Source organism: Medicago sativa, chromosome 7, assembly GCF_051527215.1.
Source record: "Medicago sativa cultivar Bolivia chromosome 7, Bolivia_mono, whole genome shotgun sequence".
In the NCBI taxonomy this organism is placed as follows: Eukaryota; Viridiplantae; Streptophyta; class Magnoliopsida; order Fabales; family Fabaceae; genus Medicago; species Medicago sativa.
The window spans coordinates 38,666,652-38,689,596 of record NC_140755.1 but is presented as its reverse complement, the minus strand read 5'-3'; the positions used below and the strand labels follow the sequence as shown (position 1 = coordinate 38,689,596).

Below are 22,945 nucleotides of genomic sequence, written 5' to 3'. Positions count from 1 at the left end.
TCGTCTTCCAGGATGACAACTCTATTTGAACATTATTTTAGTCAGGTTACTTGAATATATAACCAATGAACAAGTAACTTGACTAAAATATAGTTTAAATAGAGTTTTTATCCTGGAAGACGAAAGGTCACAAGGTGTGACCTTTCGTCTTCCAGGATGATAACTCGATTTGAACATTATTTTAGTCAGGTTACTTGAATATATAACCAATGAACAAGTAACATGACTAAAATATTATTTAAATAGAGTTTTTACTCTGAAAGAGGAAAGGTCACAAGGTGTGACCTTTCGTCTTACAGGATGATAACTCGATTTGAACATTATTTTAGTCACGTTATTTGAATATATAACCAATGAACAAGTAACTTGACTAAAATATTGTTTAAATAGAGTTTTTATCCTGGAAGACGAAAGGTCACAAGGTGTGACCTTTCGTCTTCCAGGATGACAACTCGATTTGAACATTATTTTAGTCAGGTTACTTGAATATATAACCAATGAACAAGTAACTTGACTAAAATATTGTTTAAATAGAGTTTTTATCCTGGAAGACGAAAGGTCACAAAGTGTGCCCTTTCGTCTTCTAGGATGACAACTCGATTTGAGTTTTTATCCTGGAAGACGAAAGGTCACAAGGTGTGACCTTTCGTCTTCCAGGATGATAACTCGATTTGAACATTATTTTAGTCAGGTTACTTGAATATATAACCAATGAACAAGTAACGTGACTAAAATATTATTTAAATAGAGTTTTTACTCTGAAAGAGGAAAGGTCACAAGGTGTGACCTTTCGTCTTACAGGATGATAACTCGATTTGAACATTATTTTAGTCACGTTATTTGAATATATAACCAATGAACAAGTAACTTGACTAAAATATTGTTTAAATAGAGTTTTTATCCTGGAAGACGAAAGGTCACAAGGTGTGACCTTTCGTCTTCCAGGATGACAACTCTATTTGAACATTATTTTAGTCAGGTTACTTGAATATATAACCAATGAACAAGTAACTTGACTAAAATATAGTTTAAATAGAGTTTTTATCCTGGAAGACGAAAGGTCACAAGGTGTGACCTTTCGTCTTCCAGGATGATAACTCGATTTGAACATTATTTTAGTCAGGTTACTTGAATATATAACCAATGAACAAGTAACATGACTAAAATATTATTTAAATAGAGTTTTTACTCTGAAAGAGGAAAGGTCACAAGGTGTGACCTTTCGTCTTACAGGATGATAACTCGATTTGAACATTATTTTAGTCACGTTATTTGAATATATAACCAATGAACAAGTAACTTGACTAAAATATTGTTTAAATAGAGTTTTTATCCTGGAAGACGAAAGGTCACAAGGTGTGACCTTTCGTCTTCCAGGATGACAACTCGATTTGAACATTATTTTAGTCAGGTTACTTGAATATATAACCAATGAACAAGTAACTTGACTAAAATATTGTTTAAATAGAGTTTTTATCCTGGAAGACGAAAGGTCACAAAGTGTGCCCTTTCGTCTTCTAGGATGACAACTCGATTTGAGTTTTTATCCTGGAAGACGAAAGGTCACAAGGTGTGACCTTTCGTCTTCCAGGATGATAACTCGATTTGAACATTATTTTAGTCAGGTTACTTGAATATATAACCAATGAACAAGTAACGTGACTAAAATATTATTTAAATAGAGTTTTTACTCTGAAAGAGGAAAGGTCACAAGGTGTGACCTTTCGTCTTACAGGATGATAACTCGATTTGAACATTATTTTAGTCACGTTATTTGAATATATAACCAATGAACAAGTAACTTGACTAAAATATTGTTTAAATAGAGTTTTTATCCTGGAAGACGAAAGGTCACAAGGTGTGACCTTTCGTCTTCCAGGATGACAACTCGATTTGAACATTATTTTAGTCAGGTTACTTGAATATATAACAAATGAACAAGTAACTTGACTAAAATATAGTTTAAATAGAGTTTTTATCCTGGAAGACGAAAGGTCACAAGGTGTGACCTTTCGTCTTCCAGGATGATAACTCGATTTGAACATTATTTTAGTCAGGTTACTTGAATATATAACCAATGAACAAGTAACGTGACTAAAATATTATTTAAATAGAGTTTTTACTCTGAAAGAGGAAAGGTCACAAGGTGTGACCTTTCGTCTTACAGGATGATAACTCGATTTGAACATTATTTTAGTCACGTTATTTGAATATATAACCAATGAACAAGTAACTTGACTAAAATATTGTTTAAATAGAGTTTTTATCCTGGAAGACGAAAGGTCACAAGTGTGACCTTTCGTCTTCCAGGATGACAACTCGATTTGAACATTATTTTAGTCAGGTTACTTGAATATATACTAAAATATTGTTTAAATAGAGTTTTTATCCTGGAAGACGAAAGGTCACAAAGTGTGACCTTTCGTCTTCCAGGATGACAACTCGATTTGAGTTTTTATCCTGGAAGACGAAAGGTCACAAGGTGTGACCTTTCGTCTTCTAGGATGATAACTCGATTTGAACATTATTTTAGTCAGGTTACTTGAATATATAACCAATGAACAAGTAACTTGACTAAAATATTGTTTAAATAGAGTTTTTATCCTGGAAGACGAAAGGTCACAAGGTGTGACCTTTCGTCTTCCAGGATGATAACTCGATTTGAACATTATTTTAGTCAGGTTACTTGAATATATAACCAATGAACAAGTAACGTGACTAAAATATTGTTTAAATAGAGTTTTTACTCTGAAAGAGGAAAGGTCACAAGGTGTGAGCTTTCGTCTTCCAGGATGATAACTCGATTTGAACATTATTTTAGTCACGTTATTTGAATATATAACCAATGAACAAGTAACTTGACTAAAATATTGTTTAAATAGAGTTTTTATCCTGGAAGACGAAAGGTCACAAGGTGTGACCTTTCGTCTTCCAGGATGACAACTCGATTTGAGTTTTTATCCTGGAAGACGAAAGGTCACAAGGTGTGACCTTTCATCTTCTAGGCTGATAACTCGATTTGAACATTATTTTAGTCAGGTTACTTGAATATATAACCAATGAACAAGTAACTTGACTAAAATATTGTTTAAATAGAGTTTTTATCCTGGAAGACGAAAGGTCACAAGGTGTGACCTTTCGTCTTCCAGGATGATAACTCGATTTGAACATTATTTTAGTCAGGTTACTTGAATATATAACCAATGAACAAGTAACATGACTAAAATATTGTTTAAATAGAGTTTTTATCTTGGAAGACGAAAGGTCACAAGGTGTGACCTTTCGACTTCCAGGATGATAACTCGATTAGAGTTTTTATCCTGGAAGACGAAAGGTCACAAGGTGTGACCTTTCGTCTTCCAGGATGACAACTCGATTAGAGTTTTTATCCTGGAAGACCAAAGGTCACAATGTGTGACCTTTCGTCTTCTAGGATGATAACTCGATTTGAACATTATTTTACTCAGGTTACTTGAATATATAACCAATGAACAAGTAACTTGACTAAAATATTGTTTAAATAGAGTTTTTATCCTGGAAGACGAAAGGTCACAAGGTGTGACCTTTCGTCTTCCAGGATGATAACTCGATTTGAACATTATTTTAGTCAGGTTACTTGAATATATAACCAGTGAACAAGTAACGTGACTACAATATTATTTAAATAGAGTTTTTACCCTGGAAGAGGAAAGGTCACAAGGTGTGACCTTTCGACTTCCAGGATGATAACTTGATTTGAACATTATTTTAGTCAGGTTATTTGAATATATAACCAATGAACAAGTAACATGACTAAAATATTGTTTAAATAGAGTTTTTATCTTGGAAGACGAAAGGTCACAAGGTGTGACCTTTCGACTTCCAGGATGATAACTCGATTTGAACATTATTTTAGTCAGGTTACTTGAATATATAACCAATGAACAAGTAACTTGACTAAAATATTGTTTAAATAGAGTTTTTATCCTGGAAGACGAAAGGTCACAAGGTGTGACCTTTCGTCTTCCAGGATGATAACTCGATTTGAACATTATTTTAGTCAGGTTACTTGAATATATAACCAATGAACAAGTAACGTGACTAAAATATTATTTAAATAGAGTTTTTACTCTGAAAGAGGAAAGGTCACAAGGTGTGACCTTTCGTCTTACAGGATGATAACTCGATTTGAACATTATTTTAGTCACGTTATTTGAATATATAACCAATGAACAAGTAACTTGACTAAAATATTGTTTAAATAGAGTTTTTATCCTGGAAGACGAAAGGTCACAAGGTGTGACCTTTCGTCTTCCAGGATGACAACTCGATTTGAACATTATTTTAGTCAGGTTACTTGAATATATAACCAATGAACAAGTAACTTGACTAAAATATTGTTTAAATAGAGTTTTTATCCTGGAAGACGAATGGTCACAAGGTGTGACCTTTCGTCTTCCAGGATGATAACTCGATTTGAACATTATTTTAGTCAGGTTACTTGAATATATAACCAATGAACAAGTAACGTGACTAAAATATTGTTTAAATAGAGTTTTTACTCTGAAAGAGGAAAGGTCACAAGGTGTGAGCTTTCGTCTTCCAGGATGATAACTCGATTTGAACATTATTTTAGTCACGTTATTTGAATATATAACCAATGAACAAGTAACTTGACTAAAATATTGTTTAAATAGAGTTTTTATCCTGGAAGACGAAAGGTCACAAGGTGTGACCTTTCGTCTTCCAGGATGACAACTCGATTTGAGTTTTTATCCTGGAAGACGAAAGGTCACAAGGTGTGACCTTTCATCTTCTAGGATGATAACTCGATTTGAACATTATTTTAGTCAGGTTACTTGAATATATAACCAATGAACAAGTAACTTGACTAAAATATTGTTTAAATAGAGTTTTTATCCTGGAAGACGAAAGGTCACACCACAAGGTGTGACCTTTCGTCTTCCAGGATGATAACTCGATTTGAACATTATTTTAGTCAGGTTACTTGAATATATAACCAATGAACAAGTAACATGACTAAAATATTGTTTAAATAGAGTTTTTATCTTGGAAGACGAAAGGTCACAAGGTGTGACCTTTCGACTTCCAGGATGATAACTCGATTAGAGTTTTTATCCTGGAAGACGAAAGGTCACAAGGTGTGACCTTTCGTCTTCCAGGATGACAACTCGATTAGAGTTTTTATCCTGGAAGACCAAAGGTCACAAGGTGTGACCTTTCGTCTTCTAGGATGATAACTCGATTTGAACATTATTTTAGTCAGGTTACTTGAATATATAACCAATGAACAAGTAACTTGACTAAAATATTGTTTAAATAGAGTTTTTATCCTGGAAGACGAAAGGTCACAAGGTGTGACCTTTCGTCTTCCAGGATGATAACTCGATTTGAACATTATTTTAGTCAGGTTACTTGAATATATAACCAATGAACAAGTAACGTGACTACAATATTATTTAAATAGAGTTTTTACCATGGAAGAGGAAAGGTCACAAGGTGTGACCTTTCGACTTCCAGGATGATAACTTGATTTGAACATTATTTTAGTCAGGTTATTTGAATATATAACCAATGAACAAGTAACATGACTAAAATATTGTTTAAATAGAGTTTTTATCTTGGAAGACGAAAGGTCACAAGGTGTGACCTTTCGACTTCCAGGATGATAACTCGATTTGAACATTATTTTAGTCAGGTTACTTGAATATATAACCAATGAACAAGTAACTTGACTAAAATATTGTTTAAATAGAGTTTTTATCCTGGAAGACGAAAGGTCACAAGGTGTGACCTTTCGTCTTCCAGGATGATAACTCGATTTGAACATTATTTTAGTCAGGTTACTTGAATATATAACCAATGAACAAGTAACGTGACTAAAATATTATTTAAATAGAGTTTTTACTCTGAAAGAGGAAAGGTCACAAGGTGTGACCTTTCGTCTTACAGGATGATAACTCGATTTGAACATTATTTTAGTCACGTTATTTGAATATATAACCAATGAACAAGTAACTTGACTAAAATATTGTTTAAATAGAGTTTTTATCCTGGAAGACGAAAGGTCACAAGGTGTGACCTTTCGTCTTCCAGGATGACAACTCGATTTGAACATTATTTTAGTCAGGTTACTTGAATATATAACCAATGAACAAGTAACTTGACTAAAATATTGTTTAAATAGAGTTTTTATCCTGGAAGACGAAAGGTCACAAGGTGTGACCTTTCGTCTTCCAGGATGATAACTCGATTTGAACATTATTTTAGTCAGGTTACTTGAATATATAACCAACGAACAAGTAACGTGACTAAAATATTGTGTAAATAGAATTTTTACTCTGAAAGAGGAAAGGTCACAAGGTGTGACCTTTCGTCTTCCAGGGTGATAACTCGATTTGAACATTATTTTAGTCACATTATTTGAATATATAACCAATGAACAAGTAACTTGACTAAAATATTGTTTAAATAGAGTTTTTATCCTGGAAGACGAAAGGTCACAAGGTGTGACCTTTCGTCTTCCAGGATGACAACTCGATTTGAGTTTTTATCCTGGAAGACGAAAGGTCACAAGGTGTGACCTTTCATCTTCTAGGATGATAACTCGATTTGAACATTATTTTAGTCAGGTTACTTGAATATATAACCAATGAACAAGTAACTTGACTAAAATATTGTTTAAATAGAGTTTTTATCCTGGAAGACGAAAGGTCACAAGGTGTGACCTTTCGTCTTCCAGGATGATAACTCGATTTGAACATTATTTTAGTCAGGTTACTTGAATATATAACCAATGAACAAGTAACGTGACTAAAATATTGTTTAAATAGAGTTTTTACTCTGAAAGAGGAAAGGTCACAAGGTGTGACCTTTCGTCTTCCAGGATGATAACTCGATTTGAACATTATTTTAGTCACGTTATTTGAATATATAACCAATGAACAAGTAACTTGACTAAAATATTGTTTAAATAGAGTTTTTATCCTGGAAGACGAAAGGTCACAAGGTGTGAGCTTTCGTCTTCCAGGATGATAACTCGATTTGAACATTATTTTAGTCACGTTATTTGAATATATAACCAATGAACAAGTAACTTGACTAAAATATTGTTAAAATAGAGTTTTTATCCTGGAAGACGAAAGGTCACAAGGTGTGACCTTTCGTCTTCCAGGATGACAACTCGATTTGAGTTTTTATCCTGGAAGACGAAAGGTCACAAGGTGTGACCTTTCATCTTCTAAGATGATAACTCGATTTGAACATTATTTTAGTCAGGTTACTTGAATATATAACCAATGAACAAGTAACTTGACTAAAATATTGTGTAAATAGAGTTTTTATCCTAGAAGACGAAAGGTCACAAGGTGTGACCTTTCGTTTTCCAGGATGATAACTCGATTTGAACATTATTTTAGTCAGGTTACTTGAATATATAACCAATGAACAAGTAACGTGACTAAAATATTGTATAAATAGAGTTTTTATCTTGGAAGACGAAAGGTCACAAGGTGTGACCTTTCGACTTCCAGGATGATAACTCGATTAGAGTTTTTATCCTGGAAGACGAAAGGTCACAAGGTGTGACCTTTCGTCTTCCAGGATGACAACTCGATTAGAGTTTTTATCCTGGAAGACCAAAGGTCACAAGGTGTGACCTTTCGTCTTCTAGGATGATAACTCGATTTGAACATTATTTTAGTCAGGTTACTTGAATATATAACCAATGAACAAGTAACTTGACTAAAATATTGTTTAAATAGAGTTTTTATCCTGGAAGACGAAAGGTCACAAGGTGTGACCTTTCGTCTTCCAGGATGACAACTCGATTTGAACATTATTTTAGTCAGGTTACTTGAATATATAACCAATGAACAAGTAACTTGACTAAAATATTGTTTAAATAGAGTTTTTATCCTGGAAGACGAAAGGTCACAAGGTGTGACCTTTCGTCTTCCAGGATGATAACTCGATTTGAACATTATTTTAGTCAGGTTACTTGAATATATAACCAATGAACAAGTAACGTGACTAAAATATTGTTTAAATAGAATTTTTACTCTGAAAGAGGAAAGGTCACAAGGTGTGACCTTTCGTCTTCCAGGGTGATAACTCGATTTGAACATTATTTTAGTCACATTATTTGAATATATAACCAATGAACAAGTAACTTGACTAAAATATTGTTTAAATAGAGTTTTTATCCTGGAAGACGAAAGGTCACAAGGTGTGACCTTTCGTCTTCCAGGATGACAACTCGATTTGAGTTTTTATCCTGGAAGACGAAAGGTCACAAGGTGTGACCTTTCGTCTTCTAGGATGATAACTCGATTTGAACATTATTTTAGTCAGGTTACTTGAATATATAACCAATGAACAAGTAACTTGACTAAAATATTGTTTAAATAGAGTTTTTATCCTGGAAGACGAAAGGTCACACCACAAGGTGTGACCTTTCGTCTTCCAGGATGATAACTCGATTTGAACATTATTTTAGTCAGGTTACTTGAATATATAACCAATGAACAAGTAACATGACTAAAATATTGTTTAAATAGAGTTTTTATCTTGGAAGACGAAAGGTCACAAGGTGTGACCTTTCGACTTCCAGGATGATAACTCGATTAGAGTTTTTATCCTGGAAGACGAAAGGTCACAAGGTGTGACCTTTCGTCTTCCAGGATGACAACTCGATTAGAGTTTTTATCCTGGAAGACCAAAGGTCACAAGGTGTGACCTTTCGTCTTCTAGGATGATAACTCGATTTGAACATTATTTTAGTCAGGTTACTTGAATATATAACCAATGAACAAGTAACTTGACTAAAATATTGTTTAAATAGAGTTTTTATCCTGGAAGACGAAAGGTCACAAGGTGTGACCTTTCGTCTTCCAGGATGATAACTCGATTTGAACATTATTTTAGTCAGGTTACTTGAATATATAACCAATGAACAAGTAACGTGACTACAATATTATTTAAATAGAGTTTTTACCCTGGAAGAGGAAAGGTCACAAGGTGTGACCTTTCGACTTCCAGGATGATAACTTGATTTGAACATTATTTTAGTCAGGTTATTTGAATATATAACCAATGAACAAGTAACATGACTAAAATATTGTTTAAATAGAGTTTTTATCTTGGAAGACGAAAGGTCACAAGGTGTGACCTTTCGACTTCCAGGATGATAACTCGATTTGAACATTATTTTAGTCAGGTTACTTGAATATATAACCAATGAACAAGTAACTTGACTAAAATATTGTTTAAATAGAGTTTTTATCCTGGAAGACGAAAGGTCACAAGGTGTGACCTTTCGTCTTCCAGGATGATAACTCGATTTGAACATTATTTTAGTCAGGTTACTTGAATATATAACCAATGAACAAGTAACGTGACTAAAATATTATTTAAATAGAGTTTTTACTCTGAAAGAGGAAAGGTCACAAGGTGTGACCTTTCGTCTTACAGGATGATAACTCGATTTGAACATTATTTTAGTCACGTTATTTGAATATATAACCAATGAACAAGTAACTTGACTAAAATATTGTTTAAATAGAGTTTTTATCCTGGAAGACGAAAGGTCACAAGGTGTGACCTTTCGTCTTCCAGGATGACAACTCGATTTGAACATTATTTTAGTCAGGTTACTTGAATATATAACCAATGAACAAGTAACTTGACTAAAATATTGTTTAAATAGAGTTTTTATCCTGGAAGACGAAAGGTCACAAGGTGTGACCTTTCGTCTTCCAGGATGATAACTCGATTTGAACATTATTTTAGTCAGGTTACTTGAATATATAACCAACGAACAAGTAACGTGACTAAAATATTGTTTAAATAGAATTTTTACTCTGAAAGAGGAAAGGTCACAAGGTGTGACCTTTCGTCTTCCAGGGTGATAACTCGATTTGAACATTATTTTAGTCACATTATTTGAATATATAACCAATGAACAAGTAACTTGACTAAAATATTGTTTAAATAGAGTTTTTATCCTGGAAGACGAAAGGTCACAAGGTGTGACCTTTCGTCTTCCAGGATGACAACTCGATTTGAGTTTTTATCCTGGAAGACGAAAGGTCACAAGGTGTGACCTTTCATCTTCTAGGATGATAACTCGATTTGAACATTATTTTAGTCAGGTTACTTGAATATATAACCAATGAACAAGTAACTTGACTAAAATATTGTTTAAATAGAGTTTTTATCCTGGAAGACGAAAGGTCACAAGGTGTGACCTTTCGTCTTCCAGGATGATAACTCGATTTGAACATTATTTTAGTCAGGTTACTTGAATATATAACCAATGAACAAGTAACGTGACTAAAATATTGTTTAAATAGAGTTTTTACTCTGAAAGAGGAAAGGTCACAAGGTGTGACCTTTCGTCTTCCAGGATGATAACTCGATTTGAACATTATTTTAGTCACGTTATTTGAATATATAACCAATGAACAAGTAACTTGACTAAAATATTGTTTAAATAGAGTTTTTATCCTGGAAGACGAAAGGTCACAAGGTGTGAGCTTTCGTCTTCCAGGATGATAACTCGATTTGAACATTATTTTAGTCACGTTATTTGAATATATAACCAATGAACAAGTAACTTGACTAAAATATTGTTAAAATAGAGTTTTTATCCTGGAAGACGAAAGGTCACAAGGTGTGACCTTTCGTCTTCCAGGATGACAACTCGATTTGAGTTTTTATCCTGGAAGACGAAAGGTCACAAGGTGTGACCTTTCATCTTCTAGGATGATAACTCGATTTGAACATTATTTTAGTCAGGTTACTTGAATATATAACCAATGAACAAGTAACTTGACTAAAATATTGTGTAAATAGAGTTTTTATCCTAGAAGACGAAAGGTCACAAGGTGTGACCTTTCGTTTTCCAGGATGATAACTCGATTTGAACATTATTTTAGTCAGGTTACTTGAATATATAACCAATGAACAAGTAACGTGACTAAAATATTGTATAAATAGAGTTTTTATCTTGGAAGACGAAAGGTCACAAGGTGTGACCTTTCGACTTCCAGGATGATAACTCGATTAGAGTTTTTATCCTGGAAGACGAAAGGTCACAAGGTGTGACCTTTCGTCTTCCAGGATGACAACTCGATTAGAGTTTTTATCCTGGAAGACCAAAGGTCACAAGGTGTGACCTTTCGTCTTCTAGGATGATAACTCGATTTGAACATTATTTTAGTCAGGTTACTTGAATATATAACCAATGAACAAGTAACTTGACTAAAATATTGTTTAAATAGAGTTTTTATCCTGGAAGACGAAAGGTCACAAGGTGTGACCTTTCGTCTTCCAGGATGACAACTCGATTTGAACATTATTTTAGTCAGGTTACTTGAATATATAACCAATGAACAAGTAACTTGACTAAAATATTGTTTAAATAGAGTTTTTATCCTGGAAGACGAAAGGTCACAAGGTGTGACCTTTCGTCTTCCAGGATGATAACTCGATTTGAACATTATTTTAGTCAGGTTACTTGAATATATAACCAATGAACAAGTAACGTGACTAAAATATTGTTTAAATAGAGTTTTTACTCTGAAAGAGGAAAGGTCACAAGGTGTGACCTTTCGTCTTCCAGGATGATAACTCGATTTGAACATTATTTTAGTCACGTTATTTGAATATATAACCAATGAACAAGTAACTTGACTAAAATATTGTTTAAATAGAGTTTTTATCCTGGAAGACGAAAGGTCACAAGGTGTGAGCTTTCGTCTTCCAGGATGATAACTCGATTTGAACATTATTTTAGTCACGTTATTTGAATATATAACCAATGAACAAGTAACTTGACTAAAATATTGTTAAAATAGAGTTTTTATCCTGGAAGACGAAAGGTCACAAGGTGTGACCTTTCGTCTTCCAGGATGACAACTCGATTTGAGTTTTTATCCTGGAAGACGAAAGGTCACAAGGTGTGACCTTTCATCTTCTAGGATGATAACTCGATTTGAACATTATTTTAGTCAGGTTACTTGAATATATAACCAATGAACAAGTAACTTGACTAAAATATTGTGTAAATAGAGTTTTTATCCTAGAAGACGAAAGGTCACAAGGTGTGACCTTTCGTTTTCCAGGATGATAACTCGATTTGAACATTATTTTAGTCAGGTTACTTGAATATATAACCAATGAACAAGTAACGTGACTAAAATATTGTATAAATAGAGTTTTTATCTTGGAAGACGAAAGGTCACAAGGTGTGACCTTTCGACTTCCAGGATGATAACTCGATTAGAGTTTTTATCCTGGAAGACGAAAGGTCACAAGGTGTGACCTTTCGTCTTCCAGGATGACAACTCGATTAGAGTTTTTATCCTGGAAGACCAAAGGTCACAAGGTGTGACCTTTCGTCTTCTAGGATGATAACTCGATTTGAACATTATTTTAGTCAGGTTACTTGAATATATAACCAATGAACAAGTAACTTGACTAAAATATTGTTTAAATAGAGTTTTTATCCTGGAAGACGAAAGGTCACAAGGTGTGACCTTTCGTCTTCCAGGATGACAACTCGATTTGAACATTATTTTAGTCAGGTTACTTGAATATATAACCAATGAACAAGTAACTTGACTAAAATATTGTTTAAATAGAGTTTTTATCCTGGAAGACGAAAGGTCACAAGGTGTGACCTTTCGTCTTCCAGGATGATAACTCGATTTGAACATTATTTTAGTCAGGTTACTTGAATATATAACCAATGAACAAGTAACGTGACTAAAATATTGTTTAAATAGAATTTTTACTCTGAAAGAGGAAAGGTCACAAGGTGTGACCTTTCGTCTTCCAGGGTGATAACTCGATTTGAACATTATTTTAGTCACATTATTTAAATATATAACCAATGAACAAGTAACTTGACTAAAATATTGTTTAAATAGAGTTTTTATCCTGGAAGACGAAAGGTCACAAGGTGTGACCTTTCGTCTTCCAGGATGACAACTCGATTTGAGTTTTTATCCTGGAAGACGAAAGGTCACAAGGTGTGACCTTTCGTCTTCTAGGATGATAACTCGATTTGAACATTATTTTAGTCAGGTTACTTGAATATATAACCAATGAACAAGTAACTTGACTAAAATATTGTTTAAATAGAGTTTTTATCCTGGAAGACGAAAGGTCACAAGGTGTGACCTTTCGTCTTCCAGGATGATAACTCGATTTGAACATTATTTTAGTCAGGTTACTTGAATATATAACCAATGAACAAGTAACGTGACTAAAATATAGTTTAAATAGAGTTTTTACTCTGAAAGAGGAAAGGTCACAAGGTGTGACCTTTCGTCTTCCAGGATGATAACTCGATTTGAACATTATTTTAGTCACGTTATTTGAATATATAACCAATGAACAAGTAACTTGACTAAAATATCGTTTAAATAGAGTTTTTATCCTGGAAGACGAAAGGTCACAAGGTGTGACCTTTCGTCTTCCAGGATGACAACTCGATTTGAGTTTTTATCCTGGAAGACGAAATGTCACAAGGTGTGACCTTTCGTCTTCTAGGATGATAACTCGATTTGAACATTATTTTAGTCAGGTTACTTGAATATATAACCAATGAACAAGTAACTTGACTAAAATATTGTTTAAATAGAGTTTTTATCCTGGAAGACGAAAGGTCACAAGGTGTGACCTTTCGTCTTCCAGGATGATAACTCGATTTGAACATTATTTTAGTCAGGTTACTTGAATATATAACCAATGAACAAGTAACGTGACTAAAATATTGTTTAAATAGAGTTTTTACTCTGAAAGAGGAAAGGTCACAAGGTGTGACCTTTCGTCTTCCAGGATGATAACTCGATTTGAACATTATTTTAGTCACGTTATTTGAATATATAACCAATGAACAAGTAACTTGACTAAAATATTGTTTAAATAGAGTTTTTATCCTGGAAGACGAAAGGTCACAAGGTGTGAGCTTTCGTCTTCCAGGATGATAACTCGATTTGAACATTATTTTAGTCACGTTATTTGAATATATAACCAATGAACAAGTAACTTGACTAAAATATTGTTAAAATAGAGTTTTTATCCTGGAAGACGAAAGGTCACAAGGTGTGACCTTTCGTCTTCCAGGATGACAACTCGATTTGAGTTTTTATCCTGGAAGACGAAAGGTCACAAGGTGTGACCTTTCATCTTCTAGGATGATAACTCGATTTGAACATTATTTTAGTCAGGTTACTTGAATATATAACCAATGAACAAGTAACTTGACTAAAATATTGTTTAAATAGAGTTTTTATCCTGGAAGACGAAAGGTCACAAGGTGTGACCTTTCGTCTTCCAGGATGACAACTCGATTTGAGTTTTTATCCTGGAAGACGAAAGGTCACAAGGTGTGACCTTTCATCTTCTAGGATGATAACTCGATTTGAACATTATTTTAGTCAGGTTACTTGAATATATAACCAATGAACAAGTAACTTGACTAAAATATTGTTTAAATAGAGTTTTTATCCTGGAAGACGAAAGGTCACAAGGTGTGACCTTTCGTCTTCCAGGATGATAACTCGATTTGAACATTATTTTAGTCAGGTTACTTGAATATATAACCAATGAACAAGTAACGTGACTAAAATATTGTTTAAATAGAGTTTTTACTCTGAAAGAGGAAAGGTCACAAGGTGTGACCTTTCGTCTTCCAGGATGATAACTCGATTTGAACATTATTTTAGTCACGTTATTTGAATATATAACCAATGAACAAGTAACTTGACTAAAATATTGTTTAAATAGAGTTTTTATCCTGGAAGACGAAAGGTCACAAGGTGTGAGCTTTCGTCTTCCAGGATGATAACTCGATTTGAACATTATTTTAGTCACGTTATTTGAATATATAACCAATGAACAAGTAACTTGACTAAAATATTGTTAAAATAGAGTTTTTATCCTGGAAGACGAAAGGTCACAAGGTGTGACCTTTCGTCTTCCAGGATGACAACTCGATTTGAGTTTTTATCCTGGAAGACGAAAGGTCACAAGGTGTGACCTTTCATCTTCTAGGATGATAACTCGATTTGAACATTATTTTAGTCAGGTTACTTGAATATATAACCAATGAACAAGTAACTTGACTAAAATATTGTGTAAATAGAGTTTTTATCCTAGAAGACGAAAGGTCACAAGGTGTGACCTTTCGTTTTCCAGGATGATAACTCGATTTGAACATTATTTTAGTCAGGTTACTTGAATATATAACCAATGAACAAGTAACGTGACTAAAATATTGTATAAATAGAGTTTTTATCTTGGAAGACGAAAGGTCACAAGGTGTGACCTTTCGACTTCCAGGATGATAACTCGATTAGAGTTTTTATCCTGGAAGACGAAAGGTCACAAGGTGTGACCTTTCGTCTTCCAGGATGACAACTCGATTAGAGTTTTTATCCTGGAAGACCAAAGGTCACAAGGTGTGACCTTTCGTCTTCTAGGATGATAACTCGATTTGAACATTATTTTAGTCAGGTTACTTGAATATATAACCAATGAACAAGTAACTTGACTAAAATATTGTTTAAATAGAGTTTTTATCCTGGAAGACGAAAGGTCACAAGGTGTGACCTTTCGTCTTCCAGGATGACAACTCGATTTGAACATTATTTTAGTCAGGTTACTTGAATATATAACCAATGAACAAGTAACTTGACTAAAATATTGTTTAAATAGAGTTTTTATCCTGGAAGACGAAAGGTCACAAGGTGTGACCTTTCGTCTTCCAGGATGATAACTCGATTTGAACATTATTTTAGTCAGGTTACTTGAATATATAACCAATGAACAAGTAACGTGACTAAAATATTGTTTAAATAGAGTTTTTACTCTGAAAGAGGAAAGGTCACAAGGTGTGACCTTTCGTCTTCCAGGATGATAACTCGATTTGAACATTATTTTAGTCACGTTATTTGAATATATAACCAATGAACAAGTAACTTGACTAAAATATTGTTTAAATAGAGTTTTTATCCTGGAAGACGAAAGGTCACAAGGTGTGAGCTTTCGTCTTCCAGGATGATAACTCGATTTGAACATTATTTTAGTCACGTTATTTGAATATATAACCAATGAACAAGTAACTTGACTAAAATATTGTTAAAATAGAGTTTTTATCCTGGAAGACGAAAGGTCACAAGGTGTGACCTTTCGTCTTCCAGGATGACAACTCGATTTGAGTTTTTATCCTGGAAGACGAAAGGTCACAAGGTGTGACCTTTCATCTTCTAGGATGATAACTCGATTTGAACATTATTTTAGTCAGGTTACTTGAATATATAACCAATGAACAAGTAACTTGACTAAAATATTGTGTAAATAGAGTTTTTATCCTAGAAGACGAAAGGTCACAAGGTGTGACCTTTCGTTTTCCAGGATGATAACTCGATTTGAACATTATTTTAGTCAGGTTACTTGAATATATAACCAATGAACAAGTAACGTGACTAAAATATTGTATAAATAGAGTTTTTATCTTGGAAGACGAAAGGTCACAAGGTGTGACCTTTCGACTTCCAGGATGATAACTCGATTAGAGTTTTTATCCTGGAAGACGAAAGGTCACAAGGTGTGACCTTTCGTCTTCCAGGATGACAACTCGATTAGAGTTTTTATCCTGGAAGACCAAAGGTCACAAGGTGTGACCTTTCGTCTTCTAGGATGATAACTCGATTTGAACATTATTTTAGTCAGGTTACTTGAATATATAACCAATGAACAAGTAACTTGACTAAAATATTGTTTAAATAGAGTTTTTATCCTGGAAGACGAAAGGTCACAAGGTGTGACCTTTCGTCTTCCAGGATGACAACTCGATTTGAACATTATTTTAGTCAGGTTACTTGAATATATAACCAATGAACAAGTAACTTGACTAAAATATTGTTTAAATAGAGTTTTTATCCTGGAAGACGAAAGGTCACAAGGTGTGACCTTTCGTCTTCCAGGATGATAACTCGATTTGAACATTATTTTAGTCAGGTTACTTGAATATATAACCAATGAACAAGTAACGTGACTAAAATATTGTTTAAATAGAATTTTTACTCTGAAAGAGGAAAGGTCACAAGGTGTGACCTTTCGTCTTCCAGGGTGATAACTCGATTTGAACATTATTTTAGTCACATTATTTGAATATATAACCAATGAACAAGTAACTTGACTAAAATATTGTTTAAATAGAGTTTTTATCCTGGAAGACGAAAGGTCACAAGGTGTGACCTTTCGTCTTCCAGGATGACAACTCGATTTGAGTTTTTATCCTGGAAGACGAAAGGTCACAAGGTGTGACCTTTCGTCTTCTAGGATGATAACTCGATTTGAACATTATTTTAGTCAGGTTACTTGAATATATAACCAATGAACAAGTAACTTGACTAAAATATTGTTTAAATAGAGTTTTTATCCTGGAAGACGAAAGGTCACAAGGTGTGACCTTTCGTCTTCCAGGATGATAACTCGATTTGAACATTATTTTAGTCAGGTTACTTGAATATATAACCAATGAACAAGTAACGTGACTAAAATATAGTTTAAATAGAGTTTTTACTCTGAAAGAGGAAAGGTCACAAGGTGTGACCTTTCGTCTTCCAGGATGATAACTCGATTTGAACATTATTTTAGTCACGTTATTTGAATATATAACCAATGAACAAGTAACTTGACTAAAATATCGTTTAAATAGAGTTTTTATCCTGGAAGACGAAAGGTCACAAGGTGTGACCTTTCGTCTTCCAGGATGACAACTCGATTTGAGTTTTTATCCTGGAAGACGAAATGTCACAAGGTGTGACCTTTCGTCTTCTAGGATGATAACTCGATTTGAACATTATTTTAGTCAGGTTACTTGAATATATAACCAATGAACAAGTAACTTGACTAAAATATTGTTTAAATAGAGTTTTTATCCTGGAAGACGAAAGGTCACAAGGTGTGACCTTTCGTCTTCCAGGATGATAACTCGATTTGAACATTATTTTAGTCAGGTTACTTGAATATATAACCAATGAACAAGTAACGTGACTAAAATATTGTTTAAATAGAGTTTTTACTCTGAAAGAGGAAAGGTCACAAGGTGTGACCTTTCGTCTTCCAGGATGATAACTCGATTTGAACATTATTTTAGTCACGTTATTTGAATATATAACCAATGAACAAGTAACTTGACTAAAATATTGTTTAAATAGAGTTTTTATCCTGGAAGACGAAAGGTCACAAGGTGTGAGCTTTCGTCTTCCAGGATGATAACTCGATTTGAACATTATTTTAGTCACGTTATTTGAATATATAACCAATGAACAAGTAACTTGACTAAAATATTGTTAAAATAGAGTTTTTATCCTGGAAGACGAAAGGTCACAAGGTGTGACCTTTCGTCTTCCAGGATGACAACTCGATTTGAGTTTTTATCCTGGAAGACGAAAGGTCACAAGGTGTGACCTTTCATCTTCTAGGATGATAACTCGATTTGAACATTATTTTAGTCAGGTTACTTGAATATATAACCAATGAATAAGTAACTTGACTAAAATATTGTGTAAATAGAGTTTTTATCCTAGAAGACGAAAGGTCACAAGGTGTGACCTTTCGTCTTCCAGGATGATAACTCGATTTGAACATTATTTTAGTCAGGTTACTTGAATATATAACCAATGAACAAGTAACGTGACTAAAATATTGTATAAATAGAGTTTTTATCTTGGAAGACGAAAGGTCACAAGGTGTGACCTTTCACTACAAGAAAAACTGCATTTTGCGACCTTTAAAATGGCAGATTGCGACTGTTAGAAGGGTCGCAGATGTACAATTGCGACCCTTCCCCAACAGTCACGGATGTTGGAGTCGCAAGTGTCTTTTGCGACCCTTCATTGAACAGCCGCACCAACTGCCGCAAAAGGCACTGCGACAGTTGCTAAAGGTCGCAAATGAGGAGATTCAAATGGATTTCAAGGGACTTGCGACAGTTGGGGAAGGGTCGCAGATGCATAAAATTTATTTATAAAAAAAATATTGCGACAGTTTGCAAGGGTCGCAGATGTTGAGTTAATTTAAAAAAAAAATCAATTTTTTCCTGAATTTTTAATAGAACTATTTACTAATAAAAAATATATAAAACTAAAATAATTCATAATAAAAAATATGAACAAATTCATAAACTAAAATATGAATTTTACATTCATATAAAATACAAACAAGTGATACACTAAGGTTTCTTGAGTTCCTAACATGAAAATTTAATCAATTATGTAGATGATATTTGGCGAGGAAGTTGTTTTGATCAACTAGAGATGAATAGACTCCAAAGAATGCTATGCTCTGTTTGGTGATTCTAAGTCTTCCACCTAAAAATAAGTCAAAGATTATATAACACAATAATTAACAAAAATAAGCAATAATGTCACGCAAGTCATGATTCTAACTTATCGCGCAATTAAACTTATAATTACTTTCTGATATATTTGTCAAAAATAACCACTATGGAATAACCATTAGCTATTTATTACAGAGAAGCTTACAAGACCAATTAACATCAGGAAGAGCACAAATTTGTACACACTTTTTGTAGTTCCTATTTTCTCCAAAACCCTTCAATATTTTCATGAGTTTGTACATATAGAGATTGAAAGGATAATCATGGGTATAAACAATGTCCACTTTTTACTTCAGATAGAAACTAACATGGTTAAAAAATTGAACTAATCCTTCTATAAAATCATGTTCTCAAATTTACATATGATCTATAACAACCTAAATCAAAGGTATGTCAATTAGGTCTATTGCATAGTTCAAAACCATTACTAAATATTGATTCCATTAGGCACCAAAGAAAACTGAATAAACAAATCAAATAGATTGATTACAAGTTCAACAATAGGAAACTTATAGTATTCCTAGAATGAACTTACTTGGTAATGCCATTGATATCAATAAGTTCTTCTTTTGTTATCGGCAGTCTCTTGTTTATCGGCAGTCTCTTTAATCGAATTAAAACCAGCAATTTCACTAAAATTTCATGAGCAAAATCACCTCACACCATCAGTTGTCACACCAGGCTGAATAATCCGAGCGGCTGCATCCAACACCTCCCTTACAATCTATGAATCAATTTGCGAAATTAAAGTCTAAAGTATGCCACTCTACTCCAATATACAAGACGAAAGATAAAGAAAAGAAATTTTCACCAAAAGTTTATTCACATAACACAGCCACCTCAACTATCCTAAAAGAACATAGTTTTTCTTTTAAATCATTGTATGATCATTCACAACATTTAACTATTGATTCTCGCCCTCATCACACATAGCGGATAATAGGTTTGTTGGATCTCATCGTTAATGAACAAAGTAAAAGTAATTCATGTATCACCAAGTCAAGTCTCATACAGTTGGCCTGCAACAAACTCCAAAATAAGGAGCATATCAAGCCTCGTGAAAATGAAGACATCAGTGTTGTTAAATAGCAGCTGGTGCTATTTAGTGCCAAATGTTGTCAAATAGCGTTTGTAGCAGCGTTGCATAATTACATATCACTCATGTAACAAACCACTATTTTTTGCAATTTACAACACAGGGAATACATGAACCAGTTTTACGTTGAAATATGAATTGAAATAGTATAGAGTTTAAAACTTCTCCATGAGAATCTAAAAGGGCGTAATGGTGGAACTCACCCGACATGTTTCTCTCATTCTTTCAATCTGGTCTGGTGTCTTGATCTACAAATTAATATCAGTTAGAAAGTGGAATAAAAGAATACAGCCAATGTACAAGCAACTTGATCTTGCATCAATTGAACCTCGGGTATATTATGAAAAATAACTTCAAATTGTATTTAAGTAAAGAAGTTAAATACTTAAATTAGAAAAAATGCAAGGCATCTAAATAGGAAGAAGTCAGATAACTCACATCATCAGCCCAATCAGCTATAACAATATGAGCTGGGACAATCCGTTTACCAGATATGGGATATGGCCACAGTGCCCTTGCAAGAGCAGAAATAAAATTTTGGTTTTAGCAAAATAATTGGGGAAAGAAATGCAAGGTGCAAATATCTAAGATGCTGAAACTAAAAGCATCAACGAAAACAAGGACAACAGGGACTATGATTTGCGAAAACATAAATATATTGTTACTGATAACATATTCTTCCGTTATTAATTAAAAAAATAGTAAACTATCAGAGTTCTAAAATCAGAAGGGACTCAAAGCGGTGGAAATTTACCCAGTCCAATCAAAGTAAGGAAGCTTTGGAGTTCGACCCTGCCCTCTCTTCACGCAATATAACCATCCTTCACCAAGTGAGTCTGAATTCTGTGTACCAACTGAGGATACCTTTGCCTTCAGATGCACTGATTTGTGCGAACTCCATGAAGATTTAAAACATTCCTGAGAGCTGTCAAAAGATATCAAAATTGGTTTCAAATATATGAAAGATATCAATACTATGAAGAATAAAATACTGAGTGATTCAATAGATAGTGGTAACTTGTAGCAGTAATTATTTAGTAACTGACTGTTCACTCATTACTAGCAACATTGCTCAACCTCACCTTCTATATGGTGCCCTTCGGAACAACAATGCCATCCCTTTCACCAAAATGCTAATCACTAATAACTAAACCAATCTGCTATAAATATTAAATTAGATCAATCACAGCTTATTTCTTTTTGGTTCACAATAACTAAAACAGAATTACTAGTCAGAAGTCAGAACCAAATCAGTGTTGTCAATCACAGATCGCAGATAATAGTCGTTTGTTGAAATTCCATTACGCTACAGCACTATAGCCTCTATTTGACAACACTTTATACTATATCGTCACCGTGTACGGCAGAACAATAGCAGTTCATTAAATTCCTCTAGTAACAACATTACCTAATTCAAATACATATAGAAATAACATTATTACACAATAAAAAATAAAAAATTATATACATTTTCCTATGCTAATTCTGAATTTTAAATTTCATGTTCAACACAATGGAAATTATAAGTTATAAATCAAAAATAAAGTAAATAACGAATGAAATAGAAAATTACTTCGAAAAAACAAACTCTAAAACATAATTTGACCTAAAAATACATCAAATTTATAGCTTTAACTAAGTCAAATACATAAAATTAACCTTAACACAGTTCAAGATTGAACTTTTTTATCACAAATTATGATAAACTGTTTGGGTCAGCGAGTGGAAAAATGAACCCAGCGAGTGGAAAAAGGAACCAAGAAATGAGATTGAGAGTTTATACCTTATAGATCGAGAACCCAGCAAGTGGAAAAAGGAACCCAGCGGTCGAGTGGAAAAAGGAACCTAGCAAGTGGAAATGGAACCCAGCGGTCGAGTAACGAGTGGAAAAAGGAACGGAATGAAGAATGAAATTGGAAAAAGGAACCCAAAATTATGATAAATCCATGTTGTAGCAACTAATTGTGGGTGGGATCTTAAATGAAATTAGAAAATGAAACAGGGGGAATGCTTCGATTGAGCCAGGGATGGTAGAGATTTAGATTTCAATTTGGGGGAAAGTGGGATTGTGGGTGAGAGTGGTGGAGATTTAGGTTTTAGATTGGGGGGAAAATGAAATTGAGGAATAAATCTGGTTTTAGGGTTTTGGAAGTGTGAGAGGGAGAATGAAATTGGATAAGCGGGAGTGATAGATATTTGGCCAAAAATATATCGTGAAACTTTGAAAAAAGAGTATAAAACCTACTACCCTTAAGTCTAACAGTCGCAGTAACTGTCGCAAAAGTGTAATCTGCGACAGTTCTAAGTCAAGGGTCGCAAAGTATGTGTCGCAAAATGACAAATTTCTTGTAGTGTTTCGACTTCCAGGATGATAACTCGATTAGAGTTTTTATCCTGGAAGACGAAAGGTCACAAGGTGTGACCTTTCG

At 33.7% G+C, this 22,945-nt stretch overlaps 1 protein-coding gene across 3 annotated transcripts; it reads right to left on the bottom strand.

The window, feature by feature from the left end:
* Positions 1-19,159: 19,159 nt before the first annotated feature.
* On the bottom strand, positions 19,160-22,739 carry LOC146906111 (methionine aminopeptidase 1A-like). Of its 3 annotated transcripts, XM_085726947.1 has the most exons (8): positions 22,300-22,738; positions 21,763-21,924; positions 21,599-21,673; positions 21,271-21,441; positions 20,955-21,030; positions 20,720-20,764; positions 19,956-20,144; positions 19,160-19,391 (listed from the first exon to the last, which is right to left on the bottom strand). In XM_085726947.1, exons 3-7 carry the CDS (start codon positions 21,631-21,633, stop codon positions 20,073-20,075), a joined length of 399 nt encoding a protein of 132 aa, XP_085583073.1. In that variant the 5' UTR covers positions 21,634-21,673; positions 21,763-21,924; positions 22,300-22,738; the 3' UTR covers positions 19,160-19,391; positions 19,956-20,072. The 3 variants fall into 3 exon arrangements, 2 of the variants coding, with proteins under 2 accessions (XP_085583073.1, XP_085583074.1); XM_085726948.1 differs by lacking the exon at positions 21,763-21,924 and having other exon boundaries at positions 22,300-22,739; XR_015019244.1 differs by lacking the exons at positions 21,599-21,673; positions 21,763-21,924.
* Between the last annotated feature and the right edge of the window lie 206 nt (positions 22,740-22,945).

Excerpts from the sequence above, each read along its gene's own strand:
- LOC146906111 (XM_085726948.1), bottom strand. The coding sequence starts at position 21,633 with ATGGCATTGTTGTTCCGAAGGGCACCATATAGAAG. Across the intron at positions 20,765-20,954 it reads TAGCTGATTGGGCTGATGAT|ATCAAGACACCAGACCAGAT; the intron begins GTGAGTTATCTG and ends ATTAATTTGTAG. Across the intron at positions 20,145-20,719 it reads GAATGAGAGAAACATGTCGG|ATTGTAAGGGAGGTGTTGGA; the intron begins GTGAGTTCCACC and ends ATTGATTCATAG.